This window comes from Oryzias latipes, chromosome 11 (genome assembly GCF_002234675.1).
Source record: "Oryzias latipes chromosome 11, ASM223467v1".
NCBI lineage: Eukaryota > Metazoa > Chordata > Actinopteri > Beloniformes > Adrianichthyidae > Oryzias > Oryzias latipes.
The window spans coordinates 18,730,160-18,746,319 of record NC_019869.2 but is presented as its reverse complement, the minus strand read 5'-3'; the positions used below and the strand labels follow the sequence as shown (position 1 = coordinate 18,746,319).

The following is a 16,160-nucleotide window of genomic DNA, read 5'->3' as shown; positions in this document are numbered from 1 at the left end:
AGGAGTTTGGAATTAAATTTGAGACTAAGAAAATGTTTTTTTTTTGTTTGTTTTTGTGATTAGATCTTTACGGTTGGAATGGATGACATGAGTTTGATTATCAAGAGAAGTACAACCAGCGAAACATGCTTGACATGGCGTTCTATTTACATTTTATCTTGTGGTTAAAGTATTTATTAGGCCATTGATTTGTTTTTATGTGAAAACTGAAATAAACCTCAAATTTAGTTTGAATAAATACTGTAGTAAATACTCATTAGATCCTATTGCAATTCTGTTCTCCTCATGAGAATCTGCCCATTTTTCCTGTTGTTTTCCTTCCAGAATTTGTGTTTTTGGTCAAATAAAATCTAATTTGTTTAGTTAAACTCAGTTTAAAAAGAAAACAAAACGAGTCGTTTTTGATTTATCTTAATAGCTTCACGGACATTTGCAGGGGTTTAGATTAGGACACTTAACGTCCTTGTTCCTTTTCCACATCAACAGCACATTCTTCTCTGTCTTTATCTGGCCTTCCTCGCTGTAATCAAAGATTTTTTGACCAATGGGTTGATAAAACAAAAAAAAAAGGAAATTAAATAGGCATTTAATGCACTTTTGAGTGATATTTTCAATTTCCTATAAGATGTTTTTGTATTTTTTATTCCTTCAATATTGCTGCAGGAAGTCTTGGTAAACATTTAACGTTTTGTGGCAAAACTGGCTTGCTCATTGTGACTTTTTATTTTTCAGTAAATCAGTAATCATTCAGGAATGTGACACTACGTCACAGAAAACCCCTCTTCCCTAAGACTGTCAGCCTCCAATGGAGAGTTAAAGGAAGACGTGGAATCCAGAAGAGTGACTCACCCAACGATAGGTGTATGACTGACCTGAAAAAATATGGGCTTAAGCTCTGCAGGAGTAGATGGTGGCTCTGATAGTGACACCCGTGCCAGCATGCACACTCTGAAAGCTGAAACTGTCTTTGTAATCGCTGGAGGAGATGAGGGCGTCTGCAACACCTGCCTCCAAAAACAACCAGTTAATGAAAGACGGGTCATGCTAATACGGGAACGATAGAAAACTGATAACAGGATTTCAAAAGGATGAAGAGGATTCAGATCTTCTCACTAACTCTCCTTTTAATGTTCAATATCACCATGTCTGGAACAAGACTGTACGGATTCCATCAATAATTAAGATAAACACTTTAAAGCATTGGTACTGTGAAATCTGCACCTCTATAAACATATTTTATATTCAAAATCAAATTAATGTTATGCTTTGATTACCATAACGGACATTAAATCTGATCTTCCAAAACTTTGTTCTTTTGTGAACTAACAACCAAATTGGAAGTGGATGTTAAAATTGCTGTGTCAGACTTTTGAAGGCTTTACAGTCTTTATCATTTTGTTTGTTTTGGATTGATATACAGTAAAACAAACTATTTTTAGTCTTCTAGGAACTACCCCTCCCCCAGACCCCCTTAAAAATAAGTCAACATTTTTTACACTATTTAAACAACCAAAAAATCTCAACGTAAGCCAATTTTTTTAAAAACAAGAGTCTTTTACTTTCTTAAGATTCATTTTTTGCCGTGAGTGCACAGACAAATGGATGCATTTGTAAACAAAAAGAATTTAGCCTTCAAGGATTTTAAGCCTAACATTAATGTACGCAGTATTCACTATTTCTTATTATATGGTAGACAGTGGTAGTTATAGAGCTAACACCCCCAAATTTAAGAACCAGCTTCATGGCAAACCCACAGTCCCACTGACCTTTGTTAGTAAAGCTGTTCTCTGTGGAGCAGCAAACATAAAACTCCCAAAAACTTTATCCTTGTTTCAGAAAATAAACTGCTGCCTAGGGTAAAAATCTTTTGGGACGTTAAAAAACTCTTTGCCCAACCCTAAAAGTTTTGGTGGTACTACTAAGCAGCAAAGCAGGCGTACTTACAAATGTTACTGAAACAACCACCCCAGCATTGGTGTGTTGCACCTGAATTCCCCATCAGCCATCAGAACTTCAAAAATCACTCAGAAAAATGTTTCGTATATCAACATTTTAAAGACCAGCTAATCCTGCAATGTCAGCTAAGACAATTAATGAATGTATAACTGTTAAAGACCCTTGACGGTGGTCTGTCATTAAGGATGCACACAACTGGAATAATGTAAGAAAGCCAGACTTAGAGGATAAAATGTTACTATAAAGTATATAAAAAGTCTAATTTTTTAAATTAATTCTCATGTTTAAATGTTTTGTATCAGCAGTGATGATTCAAATGTACTTTTAACTTCATTGCATCACTTTTGTGCATTTGGAGCTTTAGCCTCAGAAATGTACATTTCAACCAGTCAGTTACATGATGGCCACCCGCTGGCATTGGGTAAGCCACCATCACGGCGCCACAGAGTCTCATCCATAGGGCGACTGATGACGAGCATGGGAGCGCCGGTCTGGTACCAGCAGGTTAGACATTACTCATCCAAGCCATGAGGGTTTCAACGTGTGGTTCCTGTGGATCAGGCCTGGTTCCCACAGATCTCCACCAGGCCAGTCCACTTCCATTAGAGGCTTGGTTTCATTTCAAACCCGTTTTGGGGATTACCCTTCAAAAAACTTTTCAGGTGTGTAAAAATGTCAAAGCAGCATCCAGGCTAACAGCTGCATGCAGGTCAACCAAACACACAAGGAACAGCATCAGGTTTCCGGGCTGTGTGAGAGGAGTTGAGTTTCCTGTCTGGTTCTTCTTCTTTTCTTGTCTCCTTAAGGTTATTTTTTGATTTGTAGCTTCTGTTGCTGCTCCAGGTTTACACTATGTTTATCACAACTGACCTTTTACTTTGTCAGATCTTCCATTTGTGTTTTAGGTTTATGTTTTCTAGTACAGTATTTTGAATTTTTGCTTTTAAATTTATATAAATAAGTTCATTTACATGGGTTTAGGCTTAGTTTTAAACAATAAACTACTTTGTTACCGTATTAATGCTCAAGTAATTTCTCTAACAAAAATACTTCTGTACTCAATGTAAAAAAAACTAAATCTATTGCTGTCAAAAAAAAGGTTAAAGGGAACAAACATTGTTTTTTTTAACCCAATAGATTCAGATCTACTGAATAGGCATGGATTTAGCCGGCCCCACTATGGGGTGGAGGTAGAATATCAGGGTTTGGGTGTACTGACAGATTAGGGTAGAAGATTCCTCCAAATGCTTAGAAAACCATGTTATCATCATATCAGTTCATCTCTCGATAGATTTATCTTCTCCTTTGTTCTATTTGACAGTCTCAAAAGTTTTATGTTCAATGTTCTCTAAAATAATATAATGATAATAATTTAGAACTACTAACTAAAAAAGAGAGTATGATTTGGTACAGTTGATTTTTGGGTAATTTATTTCTAAAGTCAAATCAGATTTGAACAAAAAATAAAAATCTTGCTTCTGCCTCTCTAAATCTTTTTTTTATTAGTATTTAAAATCAGAACTCTAAACATTTATAAATAAATGTTCTGCTTTTCAATTCTGTGGTAGCAGCCAGAACAAACCTCTGCCTCCACCTTGTGGACACAAAGCACACTTGGCATGTCCCTGTTTCACTGTCGAGGACAAAAAGTCTATTTAAAAAAGGACAAATGTGGCAAAGTTTTGATATAAATCTGTAAAAATGATCAGTTTAATGGTAAACATGTGAATGTGAGAGTGATTGTATCATTAAATAAAAAACAACACAGGTGTGTGTTTGTCTGTCAGTGCACTTCCAATGTTTCTGATGGTGACCCTGCTGCCCAAACACAAAGACGACAACAACTAAAGTCGGATAAATAAGAAGAAGAGTCACAGCTTCAAGAAGGACATTTCAACCACAATCCTGACATTCAATTGCACTTTAAAATACTGTTTGGGTGAATAAATATTTGTTGTACTTTTAACCATTTGGTAGTAGTACAACAATAACACAGCAATAGTACATCAGAGCTGTCAACTGGGGGGAAACTTTTCATTTCAGCTGCTCTTGCATATAGTACAGAATTTGCATATTAGCACATAAATAAATGAACACCTATGACATCAAATAGGAGGGTAGAAAAGATTTACAAAACATACTGCATATCTAACATAGTGCCATACTTTATAATGCAGTGGGGCCTCGTCAGGCACTGATTCAGCAAGTTGTCCCACTTAAAAAAATGGGAGGGGTCTTCCATGTTCAGCACAGGTGCACTTCAATTGTGAGAGGCAGAATATAAAACAAGAATCCAGGAAATCGTATTTTCTGGTTTTTAAATAATTAATTTGTATATTGAGACAGAAAATAGGTATTTATTAACTCCAAACTATCAAAAATTCTGTCCCTCACAGACCTGTTGCTTCTTCTTTAAGCCGTTCATCTATCCTCCACTTGTTACCTGTATTAATGACACCTGTTTGAGTTGGTTATCGGCATAAAAGACACCTGTCAGAATGCAACCTCTTCACCATCACGAAGACCAAAGAGCTGTCAAAAGACACCAAAGACTGACACCTGAACAAGACTGGGATGAACTAATCTACAATAAGCAAGCAGCTTGATGAGAAGAGCTCAACTGTTGTTAGAAGACTGAAGAAATAGATGATCACTGACAATCTCCCTCCACCTGGAGCTCTACGTGTGATCTCACCTGCTACAGGTGATGAAACAAAACTGCACAGGGGAACTGGTCAATCACCCGAAGAGAGCTGGGTCCACAGTAACAAAGATTACTATGATACCATACAATACTATCATTGATTAAAATCCTGTGGGGCTCCAAAAGTCCCCCTGCCGATGCCAGCACACGTCTAGACCGGTCTAAAGTTTGCCAGAAACCATCTGAATGATCTAGAGGAGGAATGGGACTTTGTCATGTGATCAGATGAAACCAAAAAGGGAAATGCCGTCATGTATGGGGAGATTTTAGACTAAAATGCCAAACAGATCTCCCAGGCAACAAAGAGGTGGCTACGTAAAAAGCATTTAAATGTTAGGGAATGATCTAGCCAGCCTCAATCCATTTGGACCTCAATCTGAAAGAGAGTTTGTAGAGAAAGTTGACAGCCTTATAACATCAAAGCTTTTGAGCAGATCTGTATGGAAGAATGGACCAACACAGCAGCTATGGTACAAACCTGCTAAAGGATCTGCAGGAAACCTTTGACCTCTGTTGTTGTTCACCAGGATGAAATTACAAAGTATTTAGGTGAAAATTTGTTATGACCAAATACTAAATTCTTACATTCTTACATACTACATTTTTACATTCTGTCTCTATAGTTGAAGTGTAGCTATCTATGCTGAACATTACAGATCTCTCACATCCATTTTTTTATGTGGGGAAAATTGCAGAATCTGTGAAGGACAAATGCGTCCTCGCCCCACTGTTACTATATTCCATGTGATGCCGCTCGTTTTTTCCTCAACCACAGATGAAGATGCTCTCCCTTGTCCCAGCCTTCCAGCTTGTTGCACTGTCCCTCCAAATTCCTCCTCCCATCAAAGCTGCGTTTGACAGGGGGGGGTCTGTTTTTGCCCTTGGGGAGTCTCAGCCAGTCTCACAGTTCTGGTGTCAAAGTGGGATGAGTCGGGGCTTGGGGGAGCAGTTCTGCTGCTGGGAGACGCCTCTCTCAGGACGGCCTGTTGCGTCTCCTTTGGAGAGTCACACAAGGGCGTGGGGGCTCTGCTGCTGCCCCTCAGGCTGTACAGAGGGAGGGTAGACCTGGGCTGAATCATGTGAATCCCCCCGATCGGTATCAGGAGGCTCAGCGTCCTGCTGGACTGCTGTGAGTGCAGAGGGAGGTGGCTCAGGAGGTTGATGGCGCCTCGTAGCCGCGGCGGCTGTACAGTGATGTGGGCCAGACTGGCGTCGTCCCTCAACTGAAACAACAAAGAGACATGCGACGTAAAAAAACTGACAATGGGGAGGGCAGCATATGAGGAAGGAGAAAATTTCTTTCACTGCAAAAACTTTGAGTTTTACAAATCAGTTTAGTTTAATGTTAAGCCAAATTAACTGAATTCTCCTTATATGACAACAAATATTGATGCAATAAGCAAACAAACCAGCTAAATTTTAAGCACATAAAAATACCAGTGCATTTAAGATTCTTTCAGTTAGTTAGCATGTCTTGCAGTTTAAAATGAGAAATATTTCAATTTTGCAGAGTTTTGTCAACAGGATGAGTTCAAACATGCTGTCTTCTGGACTGGGGGGTCTGAGTTTGGGTGTTTTTTGGGGATCGTGGGTTTCGTGATCCTCATTTCAGCTGAAAGGTGCAGGTTTGACTGATGAAAAACACAAAAGAGGCTCTTCCTTTCCGATAAACCTGCAGCTTTGGTTTCAGCTCATGCGTCTATATTTGCCTGTTGACTCTGAGGTTGAGGCCCCACCTGAGTTGATGCAGACGGGTGCTCCCTCGGTCGAGGACAGGCTCCATACTGAGGGTCTGAAGGTCCCTGGATCTGGTTTGAAGGAGGGCCTCTGGCTGGAGAGCCTGGTGTCTGATGGAAGCCTGAAGGGAGGGATGCAGGAGGGGAGGGGGGCTGTGAAGGTTTGGGTGAGGGGGTATGGGGTGGAGACAACCCCCTCTGTGGATTCTGGGTTTGAAAGTGAGAAGTTTGTGACGCAGAGGCATCGAGGCGCCGGCGGGCAAACAGGGCCCTCCTGGCACTGGCTGAGCTCCTCTGCCACGGTTCCTTGTGGACGAGGGGGGAGGAGGAAGAGGAGCCACACGCCGACTCTGTTGGCTGGTCTCCTGGATGAGGTTCATCGTGATCTTCGTCTTGAGAGCTGGACTTGAGTCTGACATCCTCATCACCTCTGTGAGCTGCATGGTTCCTCAGGTCAGAGCTCCGATCATCCTTCTGTTGGTCTGGATTTGCTGATGGGACTCGAGAAACGACTGGAACAAAGTTGAGATCAAATTTGTCATATATATATAAACTTTGAAATTCAAAAAAATGTAAACAAAATAATCCATGATTCAAACTTAATGAAGTTTTGCTAGTTTCAAAGTGAATTAGAAAGAAGTTTGAGGAATTTAGTATTTGAGGAGCAATCAGTTTCCCTGACCCCAGTGCTCAAAGCTGGTACTGCATCTGGTGACTTGCCATTTTTCCAACTCATTGATGAACTGGAACGCTTATGGAACCCCAATGGCTACATGGGAAACTGACCTGGATTAAGTTACTGCTTGCAAAGAAGTTAGCACTTGCTTTAGAGGCATGTAACTTGCAGGATTATGATGAACTATGATATTTGAGAGGCAATGCTTGCTATAAAACATAAAAAGCATATAAAAAAATAATATATAAAGATAAAACCTAGAATTCTGACTAGTGTAACTTTGCTGGTTCCTGTGAGGCAGCACTTGTAACAGAAATGCAGAGACAGTTTAAAGACAAATAGTGTACCTTTACAAGTGTCCACAGCACAGCGGATGTTTTCTTCTTCATTCTGCCCAAGGCTCGCTGGAAAAGAGCTCATGGTGAACCAACAGAAAAAGGCACAATAAATGAAAAAAAAGACCTTTAGTGTATGTAAAGCTGCTGCGGTTGGATGACACCATTCAACTTTCCCTCTTGTGTTCACTCATACCCACCTCATTGACTTTTACCCAACCTACTAGTTGTTACTCTGTGACTCAAACAAATGTTCAGATGTGGCGGCATGTCCGAAAGAAGCCGCGGACAAAATTGAGTTCATCTCTGTCTCAAACTTTATACCTTCTTGCAACTTCCTCATTTTCTCACCTCTGGCTGCTAAAGAGCTGCAGGAGGGGTTCCAGTCACATGGCGGAGGATCTGTGGGGGCCCCAGCAGCCTCCTTGCAGAGGTCTTCACATCGACATCTGTCTGCAGCGTTCACAGCACAACTCAGGGTATTTGATCTGTAAATGTAAATACGGACAGAGGTTTGCACGATTGATTTGCTTCTCTCAGGGCGACGGCAGCGATCAATAAGAGAGTTACAGGAGCTGTCAAAGCGCCTGCAGCCACTTCAGCACCTGTAAGCCCACATTCAGAGCTGTGTTTGTGTAGTGGGACTGTGTTGGCTGTTTGGCTGTCACTGCAGCGGCGGCTAGGGCTCTAACCCTGCTTACATACGAAAGGTCCCTTAGAGAGGCACCCCCTTGAGCTACAACGGAGCACCTTTCATCAGCCAAAATCTGACCTCCTCCTGTTCCCACCTCCCACCATCTCACAACCACTTCAGAGCACACGCCACCGGGAAGCCCAAACAAGGGAGCGCCCAGCACGCAGCCAGTAAAAACAGACCAGATAGGAGGGAAACCCAGGAGAGGAGCAGCTGCTGGTCCAAACGCAGGTGAAAAAACACCAAACGAACACACTTTCAGAACAAACACTGTTTGGGATTTTTGTGGACTGTTTCTTCTGCTATTTCCACTTGAGGCTGGGTAAGCTCAGTATGTCTCACACATGGCTTTTACAATTTTAGAAAAAAGCTCTGCTTAGTGAAAAGGGAGCACACTTTATACTCAAGCTTGTGAGGTAACTTTTCATGTAACATCAATTCAAAATATCATTCTTGGTGCTATGAGCATCCTCCTCCCTGACTAAGAAAAAAAGAGCAGCTTTTACCAGCACAGTTGCCTCTGTTTGAGCCTGAACAGACATAGAGAAGTGCGAGTTCGCAGCCAAGAGGCTGACTCACTTTTTCAGGAAGTGTCAACATGAGCCACCCACAAACATTTATGCACAAACAATCAATGCAGCAGAAGAGGACACCTGCTCTCTATGGTGTACGATCGCTTTGTCTATTTTAGACGGGCATCAAAACTGAAAACCTCTAACGTGAGGGAATGTTGTCCAAGTGACACTTGGTAACCCTAATAGTTCACCTCTCCAGAGGCACTCGTTTCTCTGCTTTTGTAGTAACTTTAGAAAAAGATGGAGCATGACTTCCTCTGCTGTTTGGCTCAATTTGTGTTTGATGTTGTTTGCTTTGCATGTTTGCACTGTCAAGCACTAAATGGCAGCATGGCCTTTACTGCTGTAGCTGGGTCTGCCAAAGTATGTTAACAAAGCCTGCCCTGAAAATGAACGTACCTGGAGCCAGTTCAGCTCACCTGATAACCACTGGGGGACTTGTTACACAAACAAGTTGGTCTGTATTTCATTCGCATTAAAATTAATTGAAAAAGGTAAACATTCTAACTTCAACAGTCAAAAGTTCAATTGGTCGAAATTGCAGCGCAAAAATCAGCAAACACCCGTTTTGTATGTAGAGTAGGGTTGTGCCGATGGACGATATCATCGTCCATCGTGATGGGTGACTGACATCCCGATGGAGAGACACCATCGTGATGCCACGTCCCCGCCACGTTGCGAGTCGACACCATAAGCTGCGGTTACATTTACAAAATATCTTGATGGGATCAATGGTCGGATTAGAGTCCAACCGTGTACATGGGCCCAGAAAAATGTTTTCAGAATATAAAAACGTTCACTAAGGTCACACTTTCAGTCGGAATAAATCATTCCCACATGCGCAGTAGGGTTTGAAAACCGGAAGGGGGGGAAAATTCCGCCGAGCGGCTTTTTTTTTTAAAACTTTATTGAATGTAACAATTCAATACAAAACGATGTTAAACAGCGCCGAGCGGCTATATACATTGACATGCCAGCTCGGTAATATACGAGACGATCTTCTAAACGTGCTTTTAATAATGTTACGGTTATTATGAAACACCTGTTCGCTCATCATTTGAATTTTAATCCGTGTGGTCAGTGCTTTTTCTGGACGGAGCCGGAAAGAAGCCAGGATTAGCAGTATGCTAACACGGGTTAACAACATTAGCTTTGGGTGGCGCTGCACGTAAACATGTGGGAATAACATCAGCCTTTATTTAGTCGGGACACAACTGGAAACACAAATCCACGTGATTGTTTGAATGTTTTCTAAGGACTGAGCGACATTTCTGCTTTGAAGCTCAAACCCCTGTGTGTCTGCTGACGATCCGAGCTGTGCTCAGACACACTTTTAGACCCGGTTCTGAGTTCGGTAGCTCGTAGCCTCGTACCCCTAGAGGTGCGGGACGGATCGCAGTCTTAAATCTCCCACACATACCGCTCATGTAACAAAGCACCCCCCCTCCCTTCCCATCAAACACAAAGCTGGAAGTCCGCGTTCCGCCAGTCCACTTCACTAGTTAAGTGCAGGAGCGGACTACTTCTTTTCTATTTTGTTTGTTACTCTTTTTGTTAAAGTCACTTCCCTCAGTTTATACTGGATCATCGCGGATTAGTCATTAGTTGGGAAATAAAATTTAAAAAGTTAAATAACGAATAGCAGTTGTATAAAAACGAAAAATGTAAAAATAGCCCCCCCCCCCCCGACGATGTCATCGTCCATCCCGATGGTTGACAGCAAACATCGTCAACGGCCAATTTAGGGGACATCGCCCAACCCTAATGTAGAGCACGAGACAGAGAATATAACATCAAGTGTCTTATTCACACTAATTGAGTGTGAATAAGACAATACTACTAAAAATATGTCAGTGCCAAAGACATGTATAAATTGGGCAAAACCATTGTTCAAGTTAAACATTGGTTTGTTTTGGGCTTTACACTTAACACTCGTATCATCACTGACCCAATACTCCCTGAAGTTGGAACATCCCTAAAAGTCATCATAAGGGATATATATCTGACATGATGTGCAGTGAAATGCTCCAGAAGTTAATACACTGCTTAATGTAAACTCTAAAAAAAAAGAAGTGGTTTGACTAATGTTTCCTGGCTCAGGAGTGTAGAGATTTACCCTTTCTGAGAGACCCACATTTGTGTGGGTGTTTTTCTGAAGCATGACTGGACTTCTTCCTCTTGGCTCTTCTCCTCTTCCCCCTCTGTTTGTTTTGACCAGTTTTTTTCTGGGGATGGACGTCCCATCTCTGGGTCCTCATGGTCTCTACAGCAGGAGTTGAAGACCTAAACTCGTAAATAACAAACAAATTCACCAACTCTGCTTCAGCAGAAGGATGATATAGTTCCTGGTGGACATTAAAATCCAGTTTCCATTATTCAGATTAGCATTACAATACAGGCTTAGAGAATAATAGCCTTATAAGCATATATAAAACATTTTGTAGTTGTGTGAAAAATTCCGACTAACTTTGGCATATTTAAACTTCATCCTTTCAGTCATTTCAAACAGTCTGGTATCAAAACATTAAGATCTTTTAAGATGTTCCTGCTTGTTCTTCTAATCTTTCTCACTTTTGTGATTTTCAAAATGTTACACTTTTTTTATCCTCGTTATAAGTGATTTTAAAAATTTTAAAAACCTAAAAATCTTTATCTTTATGTCCCTTCTTACACATTTTTAGGTATTGTACATAATGTTTGAGTACTTAAACAGGACCAACTGCAGTCTGTGTGGTTGGTGTTGTTACCTCAGTGGTGCAGGGCCTTTTGTTGTCATCTTGCTCTGTTGTCTCGGTCGTTCTGACAGACATGGGGGATGTGGTGTAAATGGAGGGGCTTAGCCGCTGTTTACAGTGCAGAAGGGAGAGCGCTGTCCTGCTGGAGAGTCCAGGAGGGTTGGGGTTGTAGCTGCTAGTAGACCATGATGAATACACTGAGGGCTTTTGCTCGTCTAGAGCAGAAGGATTTGGTTTGGTGTAGTTCAGATAGCACCAGCTGTTACAAGTGTTGGACAACAAACTGGGGAATGAAGAGTCATCAGGTGACCTTGGCATACAGACGTCTGGTAAACACAGAGGATTCTCTTGTTTAAGCTCCTGACTGCTGAGGTGAGAGGCTCCCATGCCAGTGCATTGCTCCCCACTCTTGTCTTCCTCTTTCACTCTTTTCTGCTGCTGTTGGGAGTCAGGGTGGAGCTCTATACTGCTGGATGGGGAAAGCATGCGCTTATTGCCCCCAGAAACAGATAACCTTAGTCCATTGTCAGGCCACTGTTGGAGATCTGGGCTCATCATCCCTGTGCTTCTGGATTCAGTTGGTGAAACGCCTAAAGTGGGTGAGACAGCATCAACAGCCTCCTGGGGTCTTGGGGACATGGCTCGAGACAGTGTAGTGTAAATGGCACATGCTGGGATGAGGGTGTTTGTTTGGAGGCGCACTGCTACTGTTGTAGATGTGGATGGCCTTAGTAGCTCCAAGCTGGAAATGATGTGAGGACCAGAGTGGTGGTTGTTGATTTGAGCAGTCCTAATTTCTGAATAGTCCTGCCTTGCAGGAATCTCTAGCCTAAGACCTGTAGACGAATGGAGATAATGAGCTCTAGCTGCTCCTGACAGCCCACATGAAGAGTTGGGATGTGATACTTGGGGAGGAAGCTGGTCTGGATGGATGCAAGAGTTTTCCTTTTTTACATCCACAGATGGCTCATGGGTCACTAAAAGATTTGGGCCACCACAAGCTGGAACATTTTGATCCAATTTCCATTCAGGGAACATTGATACACTATCCAAGGGTTTTGCTTCTGAAGTGGAGTTAGAGAATGACCTGCTGCCAATTGCAGATGTTGGGTTTGCCTGAGAAGATTTGCCAGTACTGATGTGTTCAAGGTTATGGCTAACCTCACCCTCTTCCTCATCTGGATCCTTAATAGTTGCATGTCTCATAAGAAGACACTTTGTTCTTTCCTTCCAGCCAGCTGCAGAGCGCTCAGGAGACAAACAACTGTGGTCAAAAGACTTACTACGGCTCTCAGCGATCAGGATACTTGGTTGTGCGTCATGAGGCGCCTGCTCAGATGCAGAGCGCCTCATCTCCCTGTGGTGATGCACCCCAGGTACTGCTAACATGTGAGGGCCTCGTGATCTTCTTGAGGGCGTTGTTGCAGCAGTCTCCATTTCAGGCCTATTAGGTTCTTCAAATGAGGTGGAGCGACTTGATGCATATGATGCACTACTATCCTGACTAGGGGTATGGGGCAAAGATATTGAGTCGAAGCTAGACTCTCCTGAAGACTGGGCAACCTCAGCAAGACGCAAGCGCTTCTTCTTGGGTGGAAGCTTTTCAATAGGAAGCTGTGACAGAGAAGGACTCCTTTGCGGCCATTGAAACTCATCAAGTTTCTCTAGATTGTATGTATTGGATGCCTCATTTGAGGCTTCTGGGCTGTTGAAATCCTCGGTCACTAAGATTTCTGGAACCCGTACGTTGTTTTGACGAACCAGCTTTCTGACGGAAAGCTTTGACTGATGGTGTGGTTGCTTTTTAGGCAAAGGCTGATATTCTTGATGTGGAGAGGTGGAGATGTTTTTTGTTATATCCAAACTTGGAGTCTCATGTGATGATAATTCTTGTTTTTCAAATGTACTAGTGTGTTGAATTACCGAACAAGTTTGTATTGCAGGCCCCCTGGGGGTTTTGTGAGACACCCCAGTTTCAATTTGACACTGCTCTGACAAGACGGTGGAGGATGGTAAAGAAGGTGATGAAGGGTCCTCAAAGTCAAAACTCTCCTCTTTCCTTCTTTTGCGGACTGTTGGAGTTCCTGTTCTCACTGCATTGTTGCCTTTCTGTGAACAGTCCATTTGACTATTTACTAACTCATTTTGAGGATGAAGAGCAAGGCACAAGCTCTGCTTGTGTTTCTTGTAACCTTCCCAATCCTTGCATCCAACACCACATGCTTCACACTCATACGGCTGAGGCCGGCATCGCTTGTGGTCGGGAAGACAGGTTATGCTGCTGGGGTAAAATGCACGAGAAACCTCAAACTCCTCTTTAGTAGGCTCAGCACCGAGAGGGATTTCAACAGCTGCCTGCCGTCTTAGCGTTCCATAGCGGGACATCTGTGTTTCTGAAGCTCGAGGTCCATCAAAGGACTGACTTGGACGAAATTTGAAGGAGTTGCCACTGGAGGCATCATAGGAACTCGGGGCAGATGGCATTGAGTGACTTCTTACCAGAGAGGCAGTGGATATTTGTTTACCAGATTGCTCCAAATTTTGAGATGAATTATGGAATCTTTCACATGGAACTCCCATGCTGATGGAGCCAGTATTTTTGTACCCCAAATCTCCAGTTTTGGGGCTGACAACAAGAGATTCTTTGATACTTGAACCTTTTCGAGACTCCGAGCTGCTTTTTCTAGAGAGAGAGAATCTTCTTGGTTTTACACTGTCAAGTTTGCTAGTGTCAACCACTGCCTCATTGATTGTGATTAGTTTTGTGATATGGTCTATGACGTGTTTCTTGGGTACAGTAAAAGAAGTGTTTTTGTCCTCCTGACCAGAGGGATGCTGGTTATGATGACGGGACAGCTTCTCCAGATGTCCGAGGCGCCCATATTTACCAAGGATGATCTCTGCATAACTTTTGGCACTTGTGTTCTGGGAATTATCAAGTGACTGGTCTGTACTTTCGGACAGAGAAAAATAACCAGATTCTGTACTGCCTTTACTCCCTAATGATAGAGAAGAAGTCTTATCATCAGATGACTCCTGAGGTGCATGTTTACCTCGACTGAGACGCAGGGCTAGTCTCTTTTTCACTGCATAGGAGTCGTTGTTTCCTCCAGTGCAATTTTTTCCCCCTTCTGTTTCATAGCTCTTCAGTGAGCTTATTGTCCTCTGTCTATCTGCCAGTCTCGATGATAGCTGTCGTGTTTCATCCTCTGACTCTGTGACATGTTCTTCAAAAGATTTTGGCTTCCCAAGTGTCAGACCTGCCTTGACCTTGTGAGTATGAGATTTGCGATGTTTGTACAGATTACTTTTAGTCTTAAAAGAGAAGCCGCATGGGACACAGGGATAGGGTCTTTCACCTGTGTGGGAGCGGATGTGCTTCTGCAACACACTGGGCTTTGCACATGCACGGCCACAGTACGTGCAAACATATTTGCCTGGTCTCTGAGGTTTACGCTCCCGCTTTTGTTTTGGGTTGTCCTCTTGGGTTTTAGATTTAGACTGGTTAGGAATATCCACCAATGAAGGTAGGTCAACTGGAGACAAACTGGAATGCATTTGCTCTTTTGATGTTGGCCATGCCTCTTTGTTTTCCAGCACAGCATCCGGGTCAACGACCTGCTGCTGATGCCTGAGGCGCTTATGCTCAGGATTTTGTCTTTTGGATTGTTTGGGTAGATGTGGTTCACCATGGGGCTTTGGGACAATGTTGTGCTCCTCCTCCTGGTGCTGGGAGGGAGACTCTGCCTTTTGGCCACGCTGAGGAGACTCTGGCTGACAATGCTCTTGACATCCGGACAGCTCCCCAGTAGTTAGGGGACTAGGCGAGGCCTCCATAAAGCATATGACTGCCTTAGGTAGACAAATGTGTAGAATCTGCCTAAATCCGGCTACAAGACTACAGAAAAAACATCAACTTGGTTTACCATTGGTGAATTCCATCAAAACCTCCTCTTTTGTCACTTCAGGCTTTGTATTGCCAAAATTATTGCTTAACTGCAAATAATTTTAGTAATATTGAGCAGTTGGATGCAGTAATAGTCCTCAGGAGTGCTGGGATAAAGTTTCCCATTGTGAAGAACTTTGCAAATCCTAATGCCAGACATGATGCTGATCCTCTGGATCATTTGAAGTTATGATTCCTCTTTCCTTTCATGATAAAGATCTGTAAAGAAAAAAAGAAAATAAACTCTTAAACGGGAAAACAAACAAAGGTTTTGAAATAAGAGACCTTTATTTTAGACAATTATGGATACATATGCTTTACCTCTCACATAATAATAACATCCATCGCTTCCTTTACTCTGACTGCAGATATTTTAAAATAGAATGGTTTATGCAATACCTTTTTTGGGACAGCTTTAGCTGCAAGACACAGAATCTTTGTGCTTTTCTATTACAACATAGTTGAAATATAGTTCTTGAAGATTTCTCAGCAGTTCATCAATGATTTCAACCTTTTTTTGTTGGGTAGTGCATAATTACATATTATAGATGCACAATAAAAGATTTTTGCTAACATATGCGTTGGCAAATACTGATAACTGATCTTTCATCAATTCTATTCTTTTTTTAGATTCAGTTTCTTTCTTATTTTAGAATTATTTATAAAATTGTTGGTAAATTACAATTTATTCCCCAATAACTTCAAACAGTGGGTTTCTTGCCTGTTGTTATGATGCGATACACTTCTTTGTATTGTAATGTATTGCATTTGATTTAAGTTGTTTGTCTGGTCATTGTGGGGGT

At 42.1% G+C, this 16,160-nt stretch overlaps 1 protein-coding gene across 3 annotated transcripts in view; it reads right to left on the bottom strand.

Moving 5' to 3' along the window:
• Positions 1-3,636: 3,636 nt before the first annotated feature.
• LOC101162694 (transcription factor HIVEP3) overlaps positions 3,637-16,160 on the bottom strand; it is a 30,005-nt gene continuing 17,481 nt past the window's right edge. For all 3 annotated transcript variants that reach the window (XM_011481077.3, XM_023960001.1, XM_023960002.1), the window contains exons 2-7: positions 11,424-15,576; positions 10,793-10,959; positions 7,759-7,895; positions 7,420-7,476; positions 6,397-6,908; positions 3,637-5,883 (exon numbers count right to left, since the gene is read on the bottom strand). In XM_011481077.3, coding sequence (XP_011479379.1) covers positions 5,503-5,883; positions 6,397-6,908; positions 7,420-7,476; positions 7,759-7,895; positions 10,793-10,959; positions 11,424-15,248 — 5,079 coding nt within the window. In that variant the 5' untranslated portion in view covers positions 15,249-15,576 and the 3' untranslated portion in view covers positions 3,637-5,502. The remainder of the gene's footprint in view (positions 5,884-6,396; positions 6,909-7,419; positions 7,477-7,758; positions 7,896-10,792; positions 10,960-11,423; positions 15,577-16,160) is intronic.